This window comes from Anser brachyrhynchus, assembly GCF_964034855.1.
Source record: "Anser brachyrhynchus genome assembly, chromosome: 5".
NCBI lineage: Eukaryota > Metazoa > Chordata > Aves > Anseriformes > Anatidae > Anser > Anser brachyrhynchus.
This window is the reverse complement of record NC_137699.1, coordinates 47,940,564-47,962,427: the sequence shown is the minus strand read 5'-3', so window position 1 is coordinate 47,962,427 and position 21,864 is coordinate 47,940,564. Positions and strand designations below refer to the sequence as shown.

At 35.9% G+C, this 21,864-nt stretch overlaps 1 protein-coding gene across 7 annotated transcripts in view; it reads left to right on the top strand.

Annotated features, from left to right (window-relative positions):
• Nucleotides 1-21,864, top strand: part of EML5 (EMAP like 5) — a 112,919-nt gene that overhangs the window by 11,359 nt on the left and 79,696 nt on the right. For 6 of the 7 annotated variants that reach the window (XR_013951554.1, XM_080592993.1, XM_080592994.1 and 3 more), the window contains exons 2-5: nt 10,513-10,672; nt 13,527-13,625; nt 14,233-14,301; nt 16,029-16,214. Coding sequence is in view for 6 of the 7 variants with exons in the window: in XM_080592993.1 (XP_080449119.1) it covers nt 10,513-10,672; nt 13,527-13,625; nt 14,233-14,301; nt 16,029-16,214 (514 nt within the window). In the remaining variant the exon portion in view is untranslated. Of the gene's footprint in view, nt 1-10,512; nt 10,673-13,526; nt 13,626-14,232; nt 14,302-16,028; nt 16,215-17,914; nt 18,095-18,632; nt 18,721-21,864 lie in introns of those variants that run through there. The other variant, XM_080592995.1, reaches the window with a different exon arrangement.

The following is a 21,864-nucleotide window of genomic DNA, read 5'->3' as shown; positions in this document are numbered from 1 at the left end:
CTTGGGTATCTTGATAAATGCTTTATATGGCATTTTAATGTTGTGGTAACCTTTGGAGATCATAGTGCGAGGGGAAAAAAACAAAAACAACAAACTAAACCAGGATTTAAATAGGAAGGAAGAGGTTTATTTGCTCTAAAGTAATACTGTGAAATTAGTTAAAATCATCAAAATATAGAAAAATTGATGAGCAATATTACTTAGAGGGGATTAGTCTGTTTGCTAAGGTATTATACACCCATGTTTGCTAGGAACATGCAAAGTTGATGTTTACATTGCTGAATTTGCATGAGAGTAATGTCAAGCTAACATACATTTTAGAATGCTTATGCACATGTCTAAATATATCTCGGTGAAGATAACTTGGTTAGCGATGCTATTCACTTTAGGACGAAAATATGCCGCATTAGATTTCTTCTGTGAACAGTACTCAAATTTTATTTCATATCAGCAGACTTGTTTGAAATTCCCTCCTGCTTCCAAGAAACAGGGGAAATGTGTCCAAAGAGTAAGTGCCATAACTTTGCAGAGAATAATGTCATTTCAACAAATTGGTTGATTTCACAGATACCATAAGTGGTACTACTGGTGGTTTAGCCAGGTCTGTGACAGATGACATGCAGGGAATTTTTTCCATCAATGTTGTGTTGTCTGTAGGGTATATATGGTTTAAACTTTGTCTTTATACAAGATATTTTGTACTGGATATTTGACAAAATTATATGTAAATAAAATGTGCAGTTCGTGTGAAGGATTCAACTAAAGAGAAGAGAAGCAAAACTGAGGCAAAGGATGAGACTTAATAGTAAAGCAAATGTGTCCAGGCTGAAAATGGTGTTTATAAAGTGCCCATAGTTCTAGTAAAGACATTGTGTTCTCATCTCCAGCTCATACTTTTCAGTCTTGATTGCATATTGAATTTTTCTTTAGTGGAATTGGAGAACAAAGTTTGTGGATATGAGAGTCTTATAATGATGCTCTAAAGGACTAGATGGAAAAGAATTTTCACTGCTTTGCCTCTTTCTATTTACGTGGAACACTTTTTGTGACTAGATCTAGTTGGATATGTTATAAAAATAGCAATTCTTCAGTTCTCTGAATTACAGGGTAATGTTTTAATAAAAAAAAGCTCCTAAAATATCACTGTTGTGTAGATGCGTGCAAACGTTATGCACACACCCCTATATAATTTTCTAAAATTATAGGGCAAAGATATGATTAGGGGTAGAAGTCACTTAGAAAGCTATATGCATTTTAGTTGTTTGAGGGTGAGTGGTGGTGAGATGTCTCCATCTTATCTAGGCAGCATGCATACAGAATGAGTGGATTAGTTCTGTGTTTTGGTTAGCTGACAACTGTATAAACCTGCTCCTGACTTTTAGAACTGTGTTAATCCTCGTTCCCTGTTTATAATCCCTCCACAAGAGCAAGCAAGGTGAATGATGCTTTATCTTAGATCAGGACAAGGCATCTGACAGCATCTCGTGGTTGCCTGAGGATTTATTGTGCTGAATGTGACATTTGAAGCTAATTTTTTCTTCCAGAGTACTTAGAGGAATAACAGAATAATGTAAGGAAGTGGTAAATGTTTGGTTTAGTGTTTTTCTTTTTTTTTTTTTTCCGTTTTGCTTTTTGATTGAGGTTGCATTTTTAGATATTTGTATTTTTAGTCACAGGTTCCTTTTTTACTTTATGCTTTATTAATTGCTGCTTCTATCATAGAAATTAATGCTCTAAAAATGAATAACCTATGAGACATTCCAGCAGTAAGTTCAATTATAAATAACTGATATTTGTCTCTTGCAGGTTACAGTATTTACTTACGGTAATGAGAATATGTTATGTTACCTTATTGGGAATACATAGCTGGATCCTTATCCTAGAGATAAACATAATTTTAGAACAGAATACTTGTATTTTCTTGAAAGTATTGCTCATGAATGCTATTTATCTATCATCTCCTTTGTAGTGGTTTTTAGTAATGAAGCTAGTGGATCCAGATGTGCAACAGTTTCCGTTGCCTACCAAATGCCCACTGACCTTGGAGTCCTTTCAGTATTGCATTTTCCCGTGCCTTCCAGTTCTGCTTCTGGTACACATGGGGACTTGTTTGTTTGTTTTAGCAGACAGTATTTCATGTAAATATTCCTGTTATATGTCTATGCTGTTGCTTTGTGGTTATCAAGACAGCAAGCAAAATGAGAATTTCAGCTACTTTCTTTAAAGCATTCTGGCCCCCATCACATTTGCATGGTGTTCCTAAATGATGCTTCAGGTGTTGTCCCAACTTTAAGTGGTGCCCTGGCTCATTTCACCTTTCTGGGCATCAAGTGAGATGCTGGGATGGTAAATGTCCTTGACTTTACTTTTCTGTAGGAAAACGTGTGACTAACACCTGCAGAACACCTGGTGCTCTCAGGAGCTCACGAAGATATCTAGCAGATCTTTGGTCTCCAGGGCTGGCAAAACGCAGGTTGTCTTCATGTTCCCTTCTACTCTAACCCTTTTTGGGTTTGTAATGAAACAGAGCCCACTGAAGCACAGGATATTGTGCTTGTCTCAGCTTATCTCACTAGCAGCTCTGTCACTGCTTTCTTCCCACCATTCCTTATTTTAAGCCAATCGCTAATTTTATCACAGTGACCTTTCTGTACAAAAGAAAAACCTTTCAAAAATTGTCACTAATTATTCCATGACTCCATTCTTGAATATTCAAATGATAGGTTCTCACATATTCTGATAAGTTATTCATAATATGTCCCCTAGGAGAGAAGAATGAATCGCTGTTTAATCTACATGACTTGTTCAGAAATATGAAAGAAAATTGTATAATCTGTGGTTTATTTTTTTCCCTATAAAATACTGAAACATCTTGTATAAATTTCAAAAATAACAAAGGGAAGATTAGTCTAGTAGCTTAAAAAGTGTTGTAGGTCTGCACTGGAGAAGAAGCAAATGGTAATGACTGGATGAAATTTGTAACAGTCTTGTTACAGAGATACCCCGAGAAAATGTTGTTTTAAGACCTTTACCATAATAGTGAAGGTTTACAAATATATATATTTTGTGCCTCAAACAAGCCTATTTAGTTAGCTTGTGAAGTTAGGCACATCAAAAATAATCTTTTTCTGGAAAGAAATTTTTGCATCTTTCCTGGCTCGAAAATTTGTAGTAAACACTTTGACCTTAAATGTTTTAGTGTTTATATTTCTAATTCTGCAAACACTGCAATGGGATTTTGTGCACTGACTGAGAGGAAGTATAATTGCGATGTGGATTTTTGACATTGTTTCCTTTTCTCCCTGTATTTAATCAGAAACAAAGAGGGTTCCTATTGGCACTGGCAAAATCATTTATATTTGAAAAGAAGGGAAAAAAAAATCTTTTCTGGAAAAGAAAAATTTTCCAGAAAAAAAAAATCTTTTCTGGAGGTGTTAACTCTCTTACTAGAATGCTTAAGCCAACTGCACCCTCAGCAGTGGAGAAGGTGTCTACACGAGGCAAAACCAGGCATCTATCGGCGTGAAGTGGCATATAGCTCCAAGAATGTTTTTTCCTCAATTTTCATAACTGTTCAGTTGGAAACTTTGCATCAGTGTTACTACACTCACTCTAACCCTTTCCTTCTCTTTGAAGATCATCTTGTCTCTTTTTTCTCTTCTCCTGAGTTTTGGAACAGGGAAAAGACTAAACGGTTCTCATTCAGAATCTCTTACAAACAAGCCTTTGGATAAAGTAAATGAGATTTTGTTCCCACCGCTTTGTTAAGATATGATGATGTCTAGCTGTGCCTATAAATGATAGCACAGATCAGTGAGATGAACATTTTCTGGATGCTCATCTAGAGCATCTTAGATGCTTTTCTGTACTACTCTTGCAGTATAGTTCTTACTGTCATGAGTCTAGGCTTTTGAGTTCTGTTGCATTGCTTGTTTGGATGTTCTGGAAACGAACAGCCATAATCAGTATTTTGAAAGCAGTTAGAAATGGGACAGAAGAGAATTCCTTTGCAAAAAGAATTCTGAGTATGACTAACATCACCCTGCACAGTGTTGGAGTTGGATGTTTCAATAGTGTCCATATTTAAATAAAATGTAAATAAAATATATTTGTCCTTAAGAATACCTACATACATACCTGCATAGATTCATATAAAAATTTCAAGACTTGGATAAACTCCAGCTGATGGATTATGTTTTGGGAACAATTTTTCTGGTGCTTTCAGAGAATCAGTAATTTTATCAGTCTAGAAAAGACACTTCAGCAAGAGCATAATACTTTATTTTATTCTTTGAAAATGCAAAATAATCAAAATACTAAATCAGATTTTAGAAAAGATTTTGGCAATCAGTATTAATAAAGAAAAGACCTCCAACTTTTTGTTGTTGTTGCCCAGAAGCATGCAGATTTTTAACCAGAGCTGTTTGGAATTCAGTTTGTTCAACAAAAAAAGTTGTGCTATAATAAAAGTTCTGTGGTTTTTTTTAAAGTAGAAAAAATACTGTTGCAACAACAAAAAAGATTTGACACCTTTTTACAAAAAGAACAAAAGAAAATTAAAACTTAGGGCTTTGCAATGGTGAATTTTACAAGATTCTTGCCAGCTTTCCAGTTGTCTGTCCTGGATCTTCTGTGCATTCTTCTCAGCTCATCTGAGCAAGAATGCTGCATCATCAAGGTTACTTATTTGGAGACCTTTGTTTTTAGATGAGAATGGGAAGTACAAATTATTTGAACTGTAGTTTACTAACCTTGTAAAATTATTTTGGTTTTAAGAATAAACTTCACAACAGAAATTGTGATATGTGTCTTTTCTTATGCCTGATGATAATGTGTTTTTCAGTGAATGACAAGTAGAGTCTGTTGATAATGGACTTACTAGCCTCTTTTGACAAGTTTTATGTTAGCTTCAACTCTTACTTCTTGCTAATCTAAAAACGTTTGGATGCGTCTGAGAATACAGAACAGTAATAAGAGAAACTGCATCTGGGAATAATCACTATTATTGTAATATTATTATACCTTCCCATTGCCCGATCCACATTACAGACTCTCTTACTTTGAAGTTTTATGCCTGCACACTTTAAGGAATCTTGAAAAAGCTTTACATGATCTTGGTGCTGTGACAACAGGTATATGGAAGACCTAGTAATGATGCTTCGTGAAGAGTAGTGGTTTGCTTTGTCTATGGGAAATAAGCCTGCCCAGATTTGATCTATGTAAACTGTTATGAGAAATGTTTTCTGCTTATAGCTCTTCCTCCTATGACAGTTGAGGCAGTATGACATAAATGTAGTTTCTCCTATTATTTTTTTCTGGAGAAATACGGGTAAGTGACAGCAAATAAGAGATTATCTACTACTATACATAAAATATCTCTAAACTTACGATGAAGATATTTTTCTCTTTTTACTCATAGAAACAATTTGACACTTGAAATTAACTCTTCATTAATAGATATCTGGGAGTGTTATTTTGCAGCAGTACTTTTTGTTCATTTTTACTGGTGTCCTAGTTTTATGAAGCTCAGGAGTAGTCACGTGAGTATATTCTTGGATTTTCATCCAATATTGTTGCTAAGGAAACATCATCTTTAATACTGTATCCTTGTCTGCAGCTTGTCTGTATTAATCAATGCCTGCTAATGCTCAGAACAAAACAAGGGAAGATGGAAAAAATCTTGATTTGTTTTATAATAAAGTAGGGTTTTTGCAGACTATTCTCCTGCAGGATCCCTTGCCACTACAAACCTCAGACAAATTGGAGGGTCACGTCTGTGTCTCTGGTGTCATCCCAAACACATACAATGGTCAACTTTTATGTTTCTTCAAGAGGCTGGCATTAATAATTGACATCATTAATCTACCCTGGGTATTTTACAGTGTATGGGTCTGGTCAGAATGGTGGGGAATGCTTGGGTGCGGTTCTGAAAGGGAGGGAGAACCTTTTGTGACAGGACTGTAAGCGAGGAGCTTGAATGCACTGAGTTGAGAGACACATCCCTTTTCAGTACACTGTTAAAATTGCAATACTGTATTTCAGTCTGCTTGGAATATCTATCTGGAAAAAGGCATCTCAGTCAGCGATATCAGTGGATTTCTGTTCTCTGCAGATCTGGCTATTCGGTTTTGTTGCAGTAGTGACAGGCAGATTTTTGGATTTTCTACTTAACTTTTCCTAGAAGCATCAAATTTTATATCCAATTGCAAAATTATTTTTACTAAGCAGTTTGTTAGCCTAATTTCTGCTTTATTTTATGGTCATATATGCGTTTTTGGACATTTTCCTTCAGATTTGCCTCTTTGGAGACACTGTGTTAGAACTATCATCTGCTCTGGAAAAGTCCAGGTCAGAGAGGCCAGAGGTAAGCAGGAAGGCCTGAAAAACTTGTCTTATGAGGAATATCAGTTTCCTTTTTTGGACAGGCAGTGATATCTCATTCCTCAGGTTAGTCATCCCTCAACGAAGAGGAAAAAATATCAGGCACTATTTTCCAGCCTGTCTATGTAGGCTAGCTGCAAGCACAGTTTCCGCAGTCTAACCTGGAGAGGTCATCCCAGCTTTCACTATCAAGACAGTAAAAGGAACATGAGTTCTTTCTTTCTGGGTGCAGAGCTTCTCATTTGCACTAAGCATTCTCCTACCCCTACACAGGAGGGAGAAAAAAAATCACAAGAAAATCCTTGTGAGAGATCAGCGGACCTGAAGCCTGTGGAGCCTACACGAACAGCACTGGCTGCTGTCTTGAGAGCTGAGCCCCAATCATGGTTTTCTGCCTTTCTGCAGGGACTGACCATGGACAGTAAGCCACCACTCCAGCACTTGGAGCGTTGTAGTTGGACACCTCTGCAGAGCTGTCTGCGAGATCTCCTCTGGGAATATCCAGAGAGATCTTGTGCTTGTTTGTTTCTGTTAAATGCATCATGTGTACATGAGTGAAGTAGTCCCTGGATAGCAAATGTTTGTCCATGCTAGGCACCTATTCTAGTTAGATTTTTTTTTTTTCTTTCTGCATTAATAAGTTGCATGCAGTGCATTGCTCAGGGCTGCTTTAATAATGAAAATTTCTGAATGTGTGAATTGTAGCTGTGCTTTTACTTAGGAGGTTAGACCAAGGTACCATATATCTGGTATTTATTGTGATATCTGTAAGGATTGCTCAATCACTCATAGTCCAACAAAAGACCTGGTAAAGGATCTTCAGGTCTCTGAAAACTGGAGTCTAATCCTTCAGGTTTGGTCAGAGCTCAAAATTTCAGACCTGGAACTTGCCGTGTTGATGTAAAAGTAGTCAAGACTTGAATATTGAAGGAATAGCATCTTATCATTTGTAGTTCATAAGAAAGTCACATAAATAATTGTGGCAATTTTCTTTTTCTCAGTGTAGGTAATAGAAGTAGCAGTCCCTTGACTCATTCCCTCTTCAACCTGTCCTGAAAAGCTAGAGCTAAAAAAGTTGGAAGTAGTACTTTAACCAATCCTTCACTCCTTGGGTTGGAAGAAATAGAGAGGAAAGTTGCTTGCAGGTAACCCTCTCTTCAGCTGCTGCCCACACCTCTGCTGTTCAGTTTTCCTGAAATCCCTCCACAGTGGATTTTTTTCAGAAAAGCTTGCTGATTTAAAATAGTTATCACGTATTTATTTTCTTTCAGTGACCATCTAAAAAGGTGGTTAGCGATTTTACTGTGGAGACTGAATTTTACTGTAGAGACTGAAATGATAGATAAAAGGCAGTTAATTCTGTGGTATTATCTGTTGTGATTAAAAGACAGGCTTTGGATCTTAATTTCTTCTCTATGATCCCATATTTGAGCTTCTTTTAAGCCAGTATTTTATGCAGAATAGAGTCAAATTAGAATACAACAGGAAGAGACCTTCAAAGGTCATCTGGTCCAACGGCCTGACCACTCACTCCAGGGCTAACCAAAAGCTCAAGCACATTACTGAGAGCACTGTCCAAATGCCCCTTGAGCACTGACAGGCACGGGGCACCAACCACCTCTCTAGGAAGCCTGTCCCAGTCTCTGACCACCCTCATGGTCAAGGCATTTTCCCAAATGCCCAGTCTGACCCTCTCCTGGAGCAGCTCTGTGCCGTCAAGTCCTGCACCCAGATCATTGACAAAAACGTTGAACAGAGCTGGCCCTGAATCAAGCCTGGGGAACACCACGGATGCAACTTGTTGCACTTTTTGCTTCTGGTCAGGACATGGTACACCAATGTTGGGGTGCAGGCAGTGTTAATGCAGGGTGTGGTGTGGGGCCGTTTCTGCAAGTGTGTGCATGTCCAGAGCAATCCCTGAGTGTTTTTCAAACATAAGGGCTATCAGAATTGCAGTCATGGAGTGGTGACCCTCATCTGATTGCCCCTACTTGTATTTCTGTGTTCCAGTGATTCACTTGCCTGAAGTTGCACCAACCGAAAGTAGCAGAGCTAAGTATGGGATTGAAAAGTCCTGACGTCATGTTTCATGAATCAGTCATAAGACTGCTGTATTTTTACTTTTTCCTCTTAGTTTGTCTCCAAGCACAAAAAAAAAAAAAGAAAAAGTCAGTCTTCTCAGTTCCTTTCCCTTCTTGAATTTCTTTATTGTCCATCTGGTCTTCTCTCTCCCTCTTCACAGTGTCTTTGTAAAAATTAGATCATTTCAAATGCAACATTTTCTCGCCCTCCACATGCTTTTCTTACTTCCCCATGCATACGCCATCTGCCTGTGTGCTCTGGGAGATGTGCAGGTGTTGGTCAGGATTAGGTGGCAGAACTGAAGTGAAATGTGATAAGTTTTGCTTGCCAGTTCCTTCATGCATTGCTTTTTAATTATGAGGTTGCTCTGTCAAATAAAGAAGGAAGCAGAGAACCAGAGAAATACCTGTGGAGTGGAGGAGAAGCAAAGTGGGGAAATATTGGTTGCTCGATCCTTGTACTGAGGATCTGTAATGCAGAATGGCGAGAAAGAGAAATTCCCGAAGAAACTTTGCAAGGCCCACAGTCTTTTTTATCTTTTGTGGAAACGTTTGAAGATTAAATGGTTCCTCTCTTAGCATTTTGCTTGTGAAATTCGGCAACTATCTGAAATGCTATATGATAAGAGAAAAAATACAAGGGATAGAACATGGTGCAGCATGGCCTCATGAAATATGAAACAGCTTCTAACACAATTGTCTCTTTCTCTTTTTACATGTAAGAAATATATACATCTTCAGAGTTCGATCCTCTGGTCATTTCCTGATAAAACTTATCTTTATCCTGGATTATTCCTTTATCTTTATATATATTTCTAAAATATATATATAGAGAGAGAGAAGGGAGGAGAGAGAGAGAGAGAGAGAGAGAGAGACTCCCCTTGTCTCAACCCTTTGAACTTCATTCATCAAAATCAAATTTCAGGTGTAAGATCTTATCACTGCAAAGTGCTCAACCTTTCTCCTTCCCAAGTAATGTTGAGAAGATAAATACGTTAAGTATATGTTGGCGGTGGTTCTGCCCACCACTCTCCAAAGATCGTTCCTCTGATTAGTAGGGGGAGGAAAAATTTTAGCCAAATTAAGTAGCTGGCTTTTGAAAGTTTATCTCCCTGACTCATGATATTTTTCAGATCACTTTGGCCTGCTCTATCTAGTCTGTGTAGAATCTCATCAAGTAACATAGTTGGTTTTCTATTGCAGTGTGCTCTTACTTTTTTATTTTATGAAATATAAATCAACAGATGTCACGTCTTCCCTTGCAACTTGCTGCCATAAACGAAACAAAACCCATACTTTGCTGACTATCATGCTTTCTAGCATAATCCTTAATTTGACAACACAGTTATGAAGATGCTCTGTAGACTTCGGAAGACTCTGAAACATGAACTTTAAGAAAATTCTCTGCAATGTTAGCAATGTGAAAAGTTAACAGTTATTCAAAATGAACTCGTTGCATCTGTTCTAATGCAAACATAATCAAGTCAGTTCAGTCATTTGAAGTCTAGTATGGTCATAGCATCTAGTTTAAGCTTTGGCTTGGTGTACAATCAGTTGAGAGATATCTTAAGAAGATACCTCATCCTTTCATGTAAAGGACATCAAAGAGTACGCAGGATGAAATACTTCTGGATATGCATATGTGTCTCCGTTGATTATAGACGTGTTGATAGATAAACACCTGACTTTTTTCTTGGTCCTTTGTATATTTTAATTTCAAGAAAGAGAAAGGAAAAATAAGTATTTTTAGTGTATGGAAATCTGACTTAATTTGGTAAACCGAGTGTTTTAGAACAGCAGATTAATAACTTCTGCAATCAGTTTAATTGGAGAAATGCTTGAAGGTTCAAATTGAAGAAAGTTGGGGGCATTAACTGTATTCAAGGAAACATTACAGCAATTATGGAATCTGATTCAAAATGATATAAAATCTACTATAAATTGTAAAATACTATAAAATCACTTCTATCGAAAAACACTAATGCAAACAACTTAGGCAAATGTAGAAGTTTTATGCAAAAATATTTTGTATCTTTTTTTTCTTTGGCAGCCTTGCTTTGCATCCTGAACGTGTGCTGGTGGCAACAGGTCAAGTCGGAAAAGAACCGTATATCTGTGTGTGGGACTCGTACACTGTGCAAACTGTATCCGTTCTGAAAGACGTTCATACACATGGTATAGCTTGCTTGGCTTTTGATTTAGATGGTCAGGTATGTAATTCATTATTTTTTTTTTCAAACACGTAAAGAAACTCTGCATCTGTGAGAGCTCTTGTATTGTTGCAGAGATCGGAGGCTGTCCTTATTAAGATGATTGATACCAGATGGGGCTCTACTGAACACGAATGGAGGAAAGCCTAGTTGTAACTTGTTTCTGTTAAAACATACTGAAATTATTGTAGGGAGGCTTTGAGTTTGTCAGATTGATCTACAGATTTTATCATTTTCATTTCTCACTGTTTGCAGCTTTCTAGAGTCAGCTGCTTTCTACAACATCATTTCTAGTTGACAGTGATGTCTTTTCTCTGTGTTGTTCTTGTCAGTGTAAACTTGTGTGTCAATTCCTCATTTGGGCAGCATTAATAATTTAAGGTCAGAATTTACCAGACTGTTTTGTTGGAGTACTCTAACTTTTTTTTTTTTTGTATGCAGTTATGCATTCCCTGTGTGTATTTGAGAGATTTGAATGTATATCTGTGATTTGTTCTAGGAACGTTCAGAAGTGATTTTTATGGTAGAAGCCATAAATGGTCGGAATTTAGACTCTGATTTTCTTAGCGTTTGCGTATGATCACCTTTTTCTTGGCACTTCTTTAAATTTTATGGTCTGAAAGGGAAGCTGGATGCAGATTTTTTTGAGATCTGGATCTCCAGAATTGTCTCCCTCTGGAAATGTCTCCATATGCAAAATATGTTTGTTTGCATCTTCCCTCTCCTTTTACATCCAGACTTGTCAGACTGCAGTACTCTCTGATGAGGTTCTTCTAGATACTCCCCACGAGGAGAGTTTAATGTTTGATAGTGATTTTAATTATTTGAAATATTTGACATTAAATGGGATTTTGATTTATTGGAGTGGTACAGCAATGTACTGAAATCACGAAATAATCATTAAGTAGCAATTGCAGCGTACAGATGAATTGCATTGAAAACATGACTCCACTCCTATTACCAGTCTTAAATGCTCACCATTGCATTTCTGGGCATCCCCAGATCCCAGGAAGGAATACATGGATTGAAGCCAGCTCAAGCCTGTTGCTTCTTCAAAGTTTATTAGTGGTCCAGTTTTTATACTTTTGTTGGGCAATGTACATTCTCCACCCCTGCTTGTCTGGTTAGCTCAGGAAGACATTATTCTTTGTTATTTGTCTCAGACAATCTAGTGATATGCTGGTGCAGCTGTTTCATCTAACGCCAAGGTTATTCTTCAGTTTCCCTAGTGTTGAGATAAGTTCAGCTTCCTTTACAATACATTCTTCCATGAGATCATTAGTTGGTGGGGGTTTTTTGACCTTCTCCTTTGAGCTCTCCTTCACCGTGGAGATATGCTGATTGGTAACAAGATTTTCAGGTTCTTAAGAGAACTGAAAGCATCATTTAATAAATCTTTCAAATGCCTTTGAAAGATAAATATATCAGTTCATATCTGGTAAGGCATTAGCCATTTTTTTGTTGTTTGTGTGTGAGCTGGCTATTTATCATTTGTAAAGCCAGTCTACTTTTACACTTCTCTTTGTGCAGTAGGTCTGGAATTGACATTGTTAGAAGTGTAGCTGGAACTGAAAGTGATGTTCCTTCCAAGAATGTATTTTGGAGTATCTGAAAAATTGAAGTTGGCATTAATAATTAAGGAGCATGAAGATCACTTATATTTAACTTTCTTTTTTTTCCTTCCCATAATTTTGGAACTTTAGAGACAGAAAAGAAATGACGTTATTGGAAATAAGTTTCTGTATTTGGGGGAAAAAAAGTTTACATTTGTGGTTTGCTTTTGCTTGTTACAAAATCACTTTGACAATCTACATAAAAATTGAAACTAAATTTGTCTTGAATGTGTATGTATTAGCTACCGAACACTGAGAAAAAACTTTGTCGAAAAGATTTGCAAAGCTTTCATCTGTAAAAATTATCACAATTTCTGCATAAACTGAACAAGAAGACTTCACTTCCTTTAAAAATAATAATAAAAATATAAAAATAAAACTTCATTTTTTCTGTTCTTTAATACTGTTAAAATATCTCTGCTGAGAATTTCTATAGTGAAAATAAAATTTTCACTGATTGTCAAGTATAGTAAGTGGGCTACTGGCTAAAAGGTCTGCGATGTTTGTCAAGAAATCCGCACAAAGCGTCTTCACAGTTGAAAACAAGTCAGGCTGCAGAGTACAGGAGGATCTTAAACTTTTAGTTTTCTATGCTTTCTTGGTACAATCTCTTGTCTTTTCTGGTTTTATAGTTTAACTCTCGTCAAACTCTTTCTGAATGTACTTAATGAATCCAGTGTGTCTGGGACCTTGTTGGATTCTGGTTTCGTAAAAGATTCCAAAAGGAATATTTACTCGTACTTGTTTTGAAGAATGAAGCAAAAAACTTTTGGCTTCTTCTAACTGTTCTAAATCTCTTGTTTCTGAGAAGTTTGAAGAAAATCTTTTTTTGTTTCTTTGTGTCTCTTGAACTTTTTAAATAAATAACTTGAATTCTGCAAGTTATATGAAATTCAAAGTAAATGCAAGTAATTTCGTTAACTTTAGAGAGGTTATCTGTTTTTGCAAATGTCTCCTGTTTATTGCTTGCCATGTATATTATATACGATGATGTATTACGAATCAGAAAATATGTTGTTATCTGAGAAAACCTTACTTTATGATCATGTCATGATTGAAGAGAGAAAGCTCTCGTCATTTGGAATAAGATGGTACATTTTTTGTTTTCTTCTACATCAAAGTGTAGATATTGTTTCTTACTCAACTTTGTTGTGAATTTCTTCTTGCAAGTTGTTCTTTCTCTAGCCTTCACTAATATATTGAGTTATTTTTATTTATTTATTTAATTTGGCTATTTTTAGCGGTTGGTCTCAGTTGGTTTGGATTCAAAAAACACAGTTTGTGTATGGGACTGGAGAAAAGGAAAATTGTTATCAATGGCTCCTGGTCATACAGACAGAGTAAGTATTACTACGAATTTGAGTGTCAATGTAGTTTTAATTTGTTAAACCATGTCTGTGTGTACGTACTAGAGCTTTGTCTAAACAAAAAATATTTTACATTATAGAAACTGAATTTGCATAAAGCCTGGATTTGTATTAAGATATATAAAGATATGAAAGATACATAAATTTATTTCTGAAATAAAATGTGTAGCTCATATATTTGTGTATGCTTTGTTGAGACTGTGAGCATGTAGAAGAATTGCAAAATTAAGGCACTTCTTAGACCTTTCCCAGTATGGAAAATCAAAATGCAAGTTATCTCTTAGATTTCTCTAGTCTCTTAGATTTTCATAAATGAACCTTTTTGTTGTTATTTTCATGTGTTGTAATTACTGTAGGAGAAAAAAAAACCACCAACAAACAATATGAATTACATTTTTTCAACTTCACTGTTGAATGAAGGGATAAAGAAGTCATTCTGGTAGTTCTATTTAAAGCATTTTAGATGGTCTGTTAATTTGGTACAAGTTTTTACTGTTTTCACTGTCCCTTGGGAAGACCATCTCTGCTAATATTGGCGTGGTTTTTCTTTTTGTTTTGTTTTTGTTTTGTTTTCATGCAGATATTTGATATTTCTTGGGACTTGTACCAGCCAAACAAGCTTGTCAGCTGTGGTGTCAAACACATCAAGGTAATGTAAGAAATGATACAAAATACAAATAATTATTTCATGGATTAAAATGGAATCTAAAAGGAGTATGTATCTGAAAGGAATATAATATGACAGGTCCTTCATAGGATTACTACTACTATTTAAGGACTGCAGGCATGGATCACAGATGACTGCACTAGGCATGTTACGATATATACAGTGGAAAAGCAGACAATCTCTGCTCAAAAGAGTTTGTGGTCTGGCAGACAAAAATGCAGAAAGAATAAAAGAATTGTCAATAGTATCATATGGGATGATGGTGTCATAAAAATATGCACCTAACTGAGGTGAAATGAGTTGAGAAAGCATTTCTTACAGTTTTCGAGAATACAGAAATACAATGGAAAGAGAAAGGAAAAACTTTTTGTTTAATTCCTTTTTCTCTGCATGCTATTCCTGCTTTTGTAATGGGCAAGGATTGTTCAAAACAACAGGATTCATGATTTACGCAGGCCACGTCTTCTTCAAATAGAGTATTCTGTAAAAACACTCTGCTTCGTTTGATGCGTGTGCCAACTGACATGCAGAAACAGCTGCTTTTTCAGGTTTAATTGTGTCAGCAGGATTATCAATGCTTGGCTGCCATTAGATGTGTTTCTTAAAGGATGTCACTCCCTTATCCCATGCACTGCCTTCTGTGTTACCACATAACAGCAGTAGATGGCAGCTTGAAAGTTCTGTATTGCTCTTATGTGTAGGGTCCTATGGTGGGGAAAAAAATATTGCTTTTTTCTTAAAAGGAACTTTTAGATTAAGATATATTGATGGTTTATTGGAAAAAGTCTTTAGTATCTTGGCTAGATTGCATAGCTCTTTGAGCATAGTGTTTATTGCGTCATTTACAGATTTCCAAGAGCTTGATTGATATATTTTTTTCTGATTCAAGATCTAAAAGGACTGTGCCAATAATATGCTAACATTTGCCAGCTGCAATTTAATATATTTACAGTGGCTTTATCATGTCAAAACCTATCCATCTATATAAGAAAAGCTTATTTGAGCAACTTCTAAGCTTTTTTAAAACATCTACAAAGCCTTTTTTTTTTAATCAAAAAAGGCATTTTAAAAATAATTGATGTTTCCTTAGAGAAAACTTTTAAATAAAGATCTGAATCCTAATGGTGTAGAGATACAGCTTGTTGGCTTTACAGTGCACACTTATGTGTTTGAACATCAGGGTTTGATGGGAATATGAAAGACGGCTACTTTGTATGACCCTAAGTGGTTAAGCCTGTAATAAGACCGGCCACTTGTAAACAGAGCAAGTCACAACTTTATCAGAAATTTCTGAGATCAGATTGTGTCTTTAAATGTGTAAAGTATAAATGCAACATTTACAAAGTGAAAATGCATCACTTGTGTCTTGCATCAGAGAAAAATCAGATAATTCTATTATGAAACCCTTTTCCAAAATAACTGAAAATACAGCTGATTTACAAATTATAATTTGGTCAAAGAATTACAATTTGATTTTTAATACTGATACGCGGAAATTCCTTCCTCCCTACGTAGTCCACAGTGCAGATTTTGTGGAAAGGTAAACTCGGTTAACTAAACAAAAGGTTGTTAACCAAGTGGAGAACTAAAGCTGGGAGAAGGAGATGGAAGATGTACTTTGGAAGTGAAGTATTTCTCTCTCAGAAGAACATGTTAAATTATAGAAGATTAGCAAAATATCCATCTCTCTAAATCACTTTATCTTGCAGTTCTGGAGCTTGTGTGGCAATTCGTTGACACCAAAACGTGGTGTTTTTGGCAAAACTGGTGATCTCCAAACTATATTGTGCCTAGCTTGTGCAAGAGATGAGGTGACGTATTCTGGTGCACTGAATGGTGATATTTATGTGTGGAAAGGAATAAACCTTGTACGGACAATACAGGGAGCACATGCTGTAAGTATATCTCTTTAAATTAATATAAAATGCTAAACAGATTTCTTGAGAGCCAGAAGGGATGGTGCAAGATCACCTGGTCTATGCTCCTAAGCAATTCCCATGGTAGAGACTAATGATGTCTAATCTTTCTTTTTTGCTTTTTCTTTCCCTTGCTTAAGATTTCTGTTATAGTAGAAAGGGAGTGTTAGACTGAGAAATGCATTTAGATGTCCATTTGTGTATTTTTCCCATTGTAGTCAATGGGGATTTAGTCTGTAAACAATGCATTTATATTTTCCCTTAAATAGACACCTACTGCTCTGTTCATATGCCCATGTGTCAAGTGACATTTTTAGATACCAGAGTTGAATATGGGTCTACTTCATCTAACTGTATTTTGTGGATATCTAATTTATCCAGAAGCATATCAGGTGGCTTGGACTCCTATGTTTAGTCAGTGGGTGATGAAACAAAGAAATAGGTACCCAGAGAGCCTGTGGAGTGTCTATCCATGTATCTTCATTGGCAATAATCCAGATACAACTGGATGCAGCCCTGGGCAATCTGCTATTAGCTGACCCTGCTTTGAGCAGAGTTTGGACTGGATGCCCTCCAGAGTTTCTGGCCAACTTCAGCTATTCTGTGATCTTGTGAATTGAGTCCTACTGGCTAATCAAGTGATAGCTCTCTAAAGTCCATTGATTCTACAGACTACCTAAGCCCAAACACGTACCTTGTTTGTCGAGACATGTGCTTAGTCATTTTAGCTTGAGTCAATCATTCTTACTTGTCCTATGTTGCTCTCTTTTACCGTATTACTTCAGCTTTTTAGAACAGTATACAGCTTTTAAAAGTAAAGACATCTCACAAAGTTTAATTTATTTTTTCAGAAGTGCATGGTAAGATTTTCTCTTAATCCAAAAGTTTAATGCAGCTATGAGCTGATTGTATTTTTGTTGCATAAGTATTCATTCGTATATTTTCAGTATTCTTTCAAAGTATATGGTTTTGTAATAAAGGCATGCAGCAAAAAAAAAAATCAGGATTTTGCGGTTTCATTTGTGTGTGTCAAACTATGAGAGTCCTCATTTTCTCTCATATTGGTAAGTCAAATACAGTAATATTTAATGCAAGATTCAACTTCTAACGTGTCAAAGTATCATGAAAAAGAAAGGTAATCAATTTCTGTTTGTTTTAAACCTATGAGATGTGAAACTGCTAAAGTAGCTTTGTGAAGCTATATTATTTGCTAGTTGGAGGTAGATTTTAGTTTTGGAAAGTATTGTACTTTCTAGATAATATTTGAAGTAGTTCACTTATTAACAGTTTAAAATAATGTGAAAATACAAACATATGATTTCCTATATTTCTGCTTTGAAATTCTGGATAAAAATGGATAATAGGTAATTGTTCTTTCCCATGAGAAAGTGTTTTGGACTCGATGGGATGATGCATGTGACTGAAGTTGCAACCACTCCATAACTTGATTAGGTGGAACGGAGTGGACAAAAGGTGATGAATGATACATATGTGGGAAAGGTTGCAATGAGTCAGTCAGTAGTAAGGAGACTTAATTTACTGATGATTGAGAAATGTATGTTTAGGAATGGTTGCAGCTTGTTGAATATACTTAAAATTTGAAAGGGTTTGGACTACTTTTTTTTTCAGACAGCTGTATAATATAGTGTATCTGATTATGAATAAAAATCTAGTTATGAAGAATATAAATGTGGGATCACATTTGAAATGACCCAACCGATAAACACAAGATGATGAGAGCTTGTTGCTCCATTACCATATGTGCTGCATCAGTTCTTTCTTGAACGCAAGATCAAATTTGAAGTGCTGTGCTCCTTATCTTCAGTAGAGTCAGCGGACAGAGCTCAGGTGACCTTGGAGTAAGTCTTATCTAACCTTCTATTTTTGGCTGTGTTGTTTCGGCTCAATGGAATTGTAGTTTGCAGTTCTGAAAATTAAGTAGGTTCACTAGGCCGTGGCTTTGGAATTCATTTTCACCAGAGATTAGAGTCACTACAAATCTCACCAATTTCAGAAAAAAAAAAAAAAAACAGTAAAATCTTTTCTGGAAGCTTACTTTCCAACAAAATGAAACCTTGTTTCTTAATAAAATATTAGTTAAAGGGATAATTGTCAGATTATTGTAAGCACAAAGTATAACAGCTTGGAATAAGAGTGCCTTTTCAGACATACCAAACTATAACCCTCATATTTTACAGTTAAAGTCACGTCTAACTTGTCCATTCTCTTAAAAAGAAAATGCAGGTGTAAATGATAACATTTGTGATGGGCATATGCTGTTAAAAGCACAGAGTGTACATAGTAGGGAATCTATAAAAGTTTACATTCAGTGTGCTATTATTGGAATTGTTATCCCTGTGTGCTTGTTTATCATGCCTCATCATTGCTCCTCAACAGGCTTGAATTAGACTGAAAATGTATTCAAGGAAAATATGTCTCATTATTTGCATAAAGTACTGTGTATTCCTGTCTTGCAACATAAATGGTAGGTATCTTGGATACAGGAAAATACTTTCTAAAGAATATTACTGATGTGGGGACACAATCCATCCAGCTGGCAGTGGTCTGCATTAATATAGCAAACGGATACTATTCAGTTTGACTGCCACTGTTATAGTTACCCTAGCTGAACAGACATCCTTAATTTTAAGAGTGGTTCAGTGTGTTCCAGTAAAAGCAACTGAGGAAATAGATAGCAACTTTAGCAGGCAAAGTAAGAACTCACAGCTAAGCCAGATTATCTGTCTTCTGTTACAGCAATACTAAGAACTGTAACATGCAAAGAACATGTTTGAATGACTGGATAATTAGTTGGAAAAGGACTGCAGAGTTCACTGAATGTAGAAGTAGGAGTGAAAGGTAGGAAAAGATAGAAATGAACAGGGATGAAGAGGCACAAAATGGATGTGTGGGGAGCACTGTATCGCAGTGGGAAATTGTGGAATCGTTGTTTTGCAGATCTCCCCTAAATAATAATAATAGTGAAAGTTTTAAAAGGGAGTGAAAAAACAAGGCAACATGAAAATATATGAAAATTCATTGGCACTGGTGTGCCGTTTGGGACTGCAGGAGGTTATTTGTAGACAGTGCATCTGATTCTGGAAAGTTAACAATATATACTCTGCCTCTAAAAAAAAAAAAATCTTTTATCAGATGTTATATTTTTTACCAGTGCAACCAACAGACTATAGAATCTGCTATTTTTAATTCATTTTAGAGGTTCTAAATTCAAGGTAGTCCATGATTATTAAGTACCTGAAACAGACTCAAGATGTTACTCAAGTATTAAGATATTATGCTTGTTTAAAAACACCACATGCTTTAAAGTTTCTTGTGTGCTATGCTTTTGCCTTGCATAGTAAATGTACATAAGATGCTTTCTCAGCAGCTGAATAATTTATTTTGAGATAGTGTTTCAGAGGTACACATTAAAGTTGTGTGGATTGATGTCAGAAACTGAGGTTAAATAACAGGCTTGAGGTTAAATAACAGGCACCCTGTTAGAACTATTGCACACCTATGTCAGCTGGCTGAACACTGATTAAATATAGATGGAAACAATATAATGAACTTAAATGAATGGTTTTAAGCTGGTATCATGTACCAACACATTAAGTCATGCAGTATTTTTCTCCTACTGCTTAGGCTGGTCATGAATTTGAAAGTAACTGTCCACTTATCATTTCAGCTAATGAAAGGCATATAGACAACTATTTATTTTTTCTTAGAGTAATATGCCCATTCTTCAACCGTTGTGTGGATAATTTGTTAGATACGAAGATTCAATTCCAGTAGTGGCTCTCCTTTGTAAATGTATAGATGCTAATTTTAAATATTTGCAATCCATCTGCTTGTTGTGCAGTATATAGTGGGTGAGGCTATGTCTTAGAATAAGTGCCCAATATATGTCTTGCTTTATATGTTAGCGTATGTGTCCTGAATTGTATTTAGGACTAAAAAGGAAGCGCTGAACAGGCAAAATGTTTCTGTTTTCCGTATTGCTCAGAAGCCAATTACTTTTTGAGCATGCTTGAAGGTTCCATGTGATCGCTTGTACTAATCACTTGTTTTCCATATGAATGCTTGGTCCTAATTACAGCTAACTGCAGTTACTTGTTTTTAGGAATTGCGTAGTTAGAACTAGTGTGGTGGATTTTATATAAATGACTGAGTTTAGATAAATTAACAATTGATTTTTGTCTCTTGGAGGCAAGACAGGTCCAGAAGCAGTAGGAAGCCTCAGGGCACCTCACTGTTGCAAATTTCTTGGATACAAGCAGTGGGAAAATATTCATGCAGTAGAGATCAAATTTTTGACAAGTTCTTGTTGTACTTCTCCGTCTTTCAATTATCATTTCTGGTCTATCTGGGGATTTATTTTTTTGTTTGCTCTCATTAATTTCTCTTTTCCAATTTGAGGGAACACAGATGTAATACCAGCAGGTTATGTTGGAACAGTTGGAAATATTTTGCATTCTGAGAAGACTGCTGATTAATTTATTTCCAGAAATTTCCCATTCTTTAGGAAGTGTAATGAAAAATCAGTAACAGAAGATGATGATCCGTATGGCAAATTTTGTAATTTTTTAAGATGGATGACTTTTATTTTGATTTGGAAGCACAAGCGATCCCATTTGCTCACATTATTTACTAAGATCAAACAAAGTCAGTGCAATTGTTTGCCTCATTACTGCTGGGAGACTAGTGGCCATCAAGACCCAAATTACGTTAATGACAATTACGGATTGAAAGATAAAGAGAAACTTGAAGACTCCAAAGTTGCTTTGCATTAATAATCCTGACAGTTCCTAAAAGGAAAGATATAGTGGAAGAATGATGACTGGCTGAGCTACCAGAATCTGTCTTTTCTCCCCTAAGTGTGGGCCTAACAATTAAATAGCTAAGTAGCTAAGCTTAGCTTCCTCCATTAGATATTTACAGTTCCCACAATAAGGGACCTTTTTTCTAGTTTCCATCAAATTCTACTATTCCAGTGGCACATACACTGAAATGAGGATGTCCTATTGCATTTCAAGAGATTGAGCAAGCACAACATCTGCCAAGTCTCCTTGGCAACCAGTATGTCCTTTTCAAGATAAGGATATTCTGTGAAATGGAAAACAGATTAATCCTGGATCCACTTGATCTTATCTTCAGAACATTTAGCCAGCTTCCCACATTGCCAAATGTCTGATTCTTTTTTTAATATGGACTAATTAAGCCATGGATTTTGGAAGGAGATAATTAGAAAAAAGAATAATTCTATTATCAAGATTGCATTCCAAATAGAGCTTTAAAAGATTTAAATATGCCAAAACGTGGGCAAAATTCATTATATGATACAAAATAAGCCCAAATTCCTCCAGCCTTATATTTGCTCAATGATGCTAAAAGGTTAATGCAGTAAAACACAGACAGAGACACAGAGAAACAAATAGAGTTTGGGTTGTATTTTGAAAAATCTTTAGGCTCCTAAAGAAAGAAAGAGGATTTACAGAACATTAGAGATATGGGAGTTAGCCTTCTAATCTGCTTATGACTTAAAAATTGCACTACATTTCTCTTTAGGCACATGCTACTTCTGAAAATACATCTTCTCTTACAAGTCAGTGTCTTGAGGATGGATGTT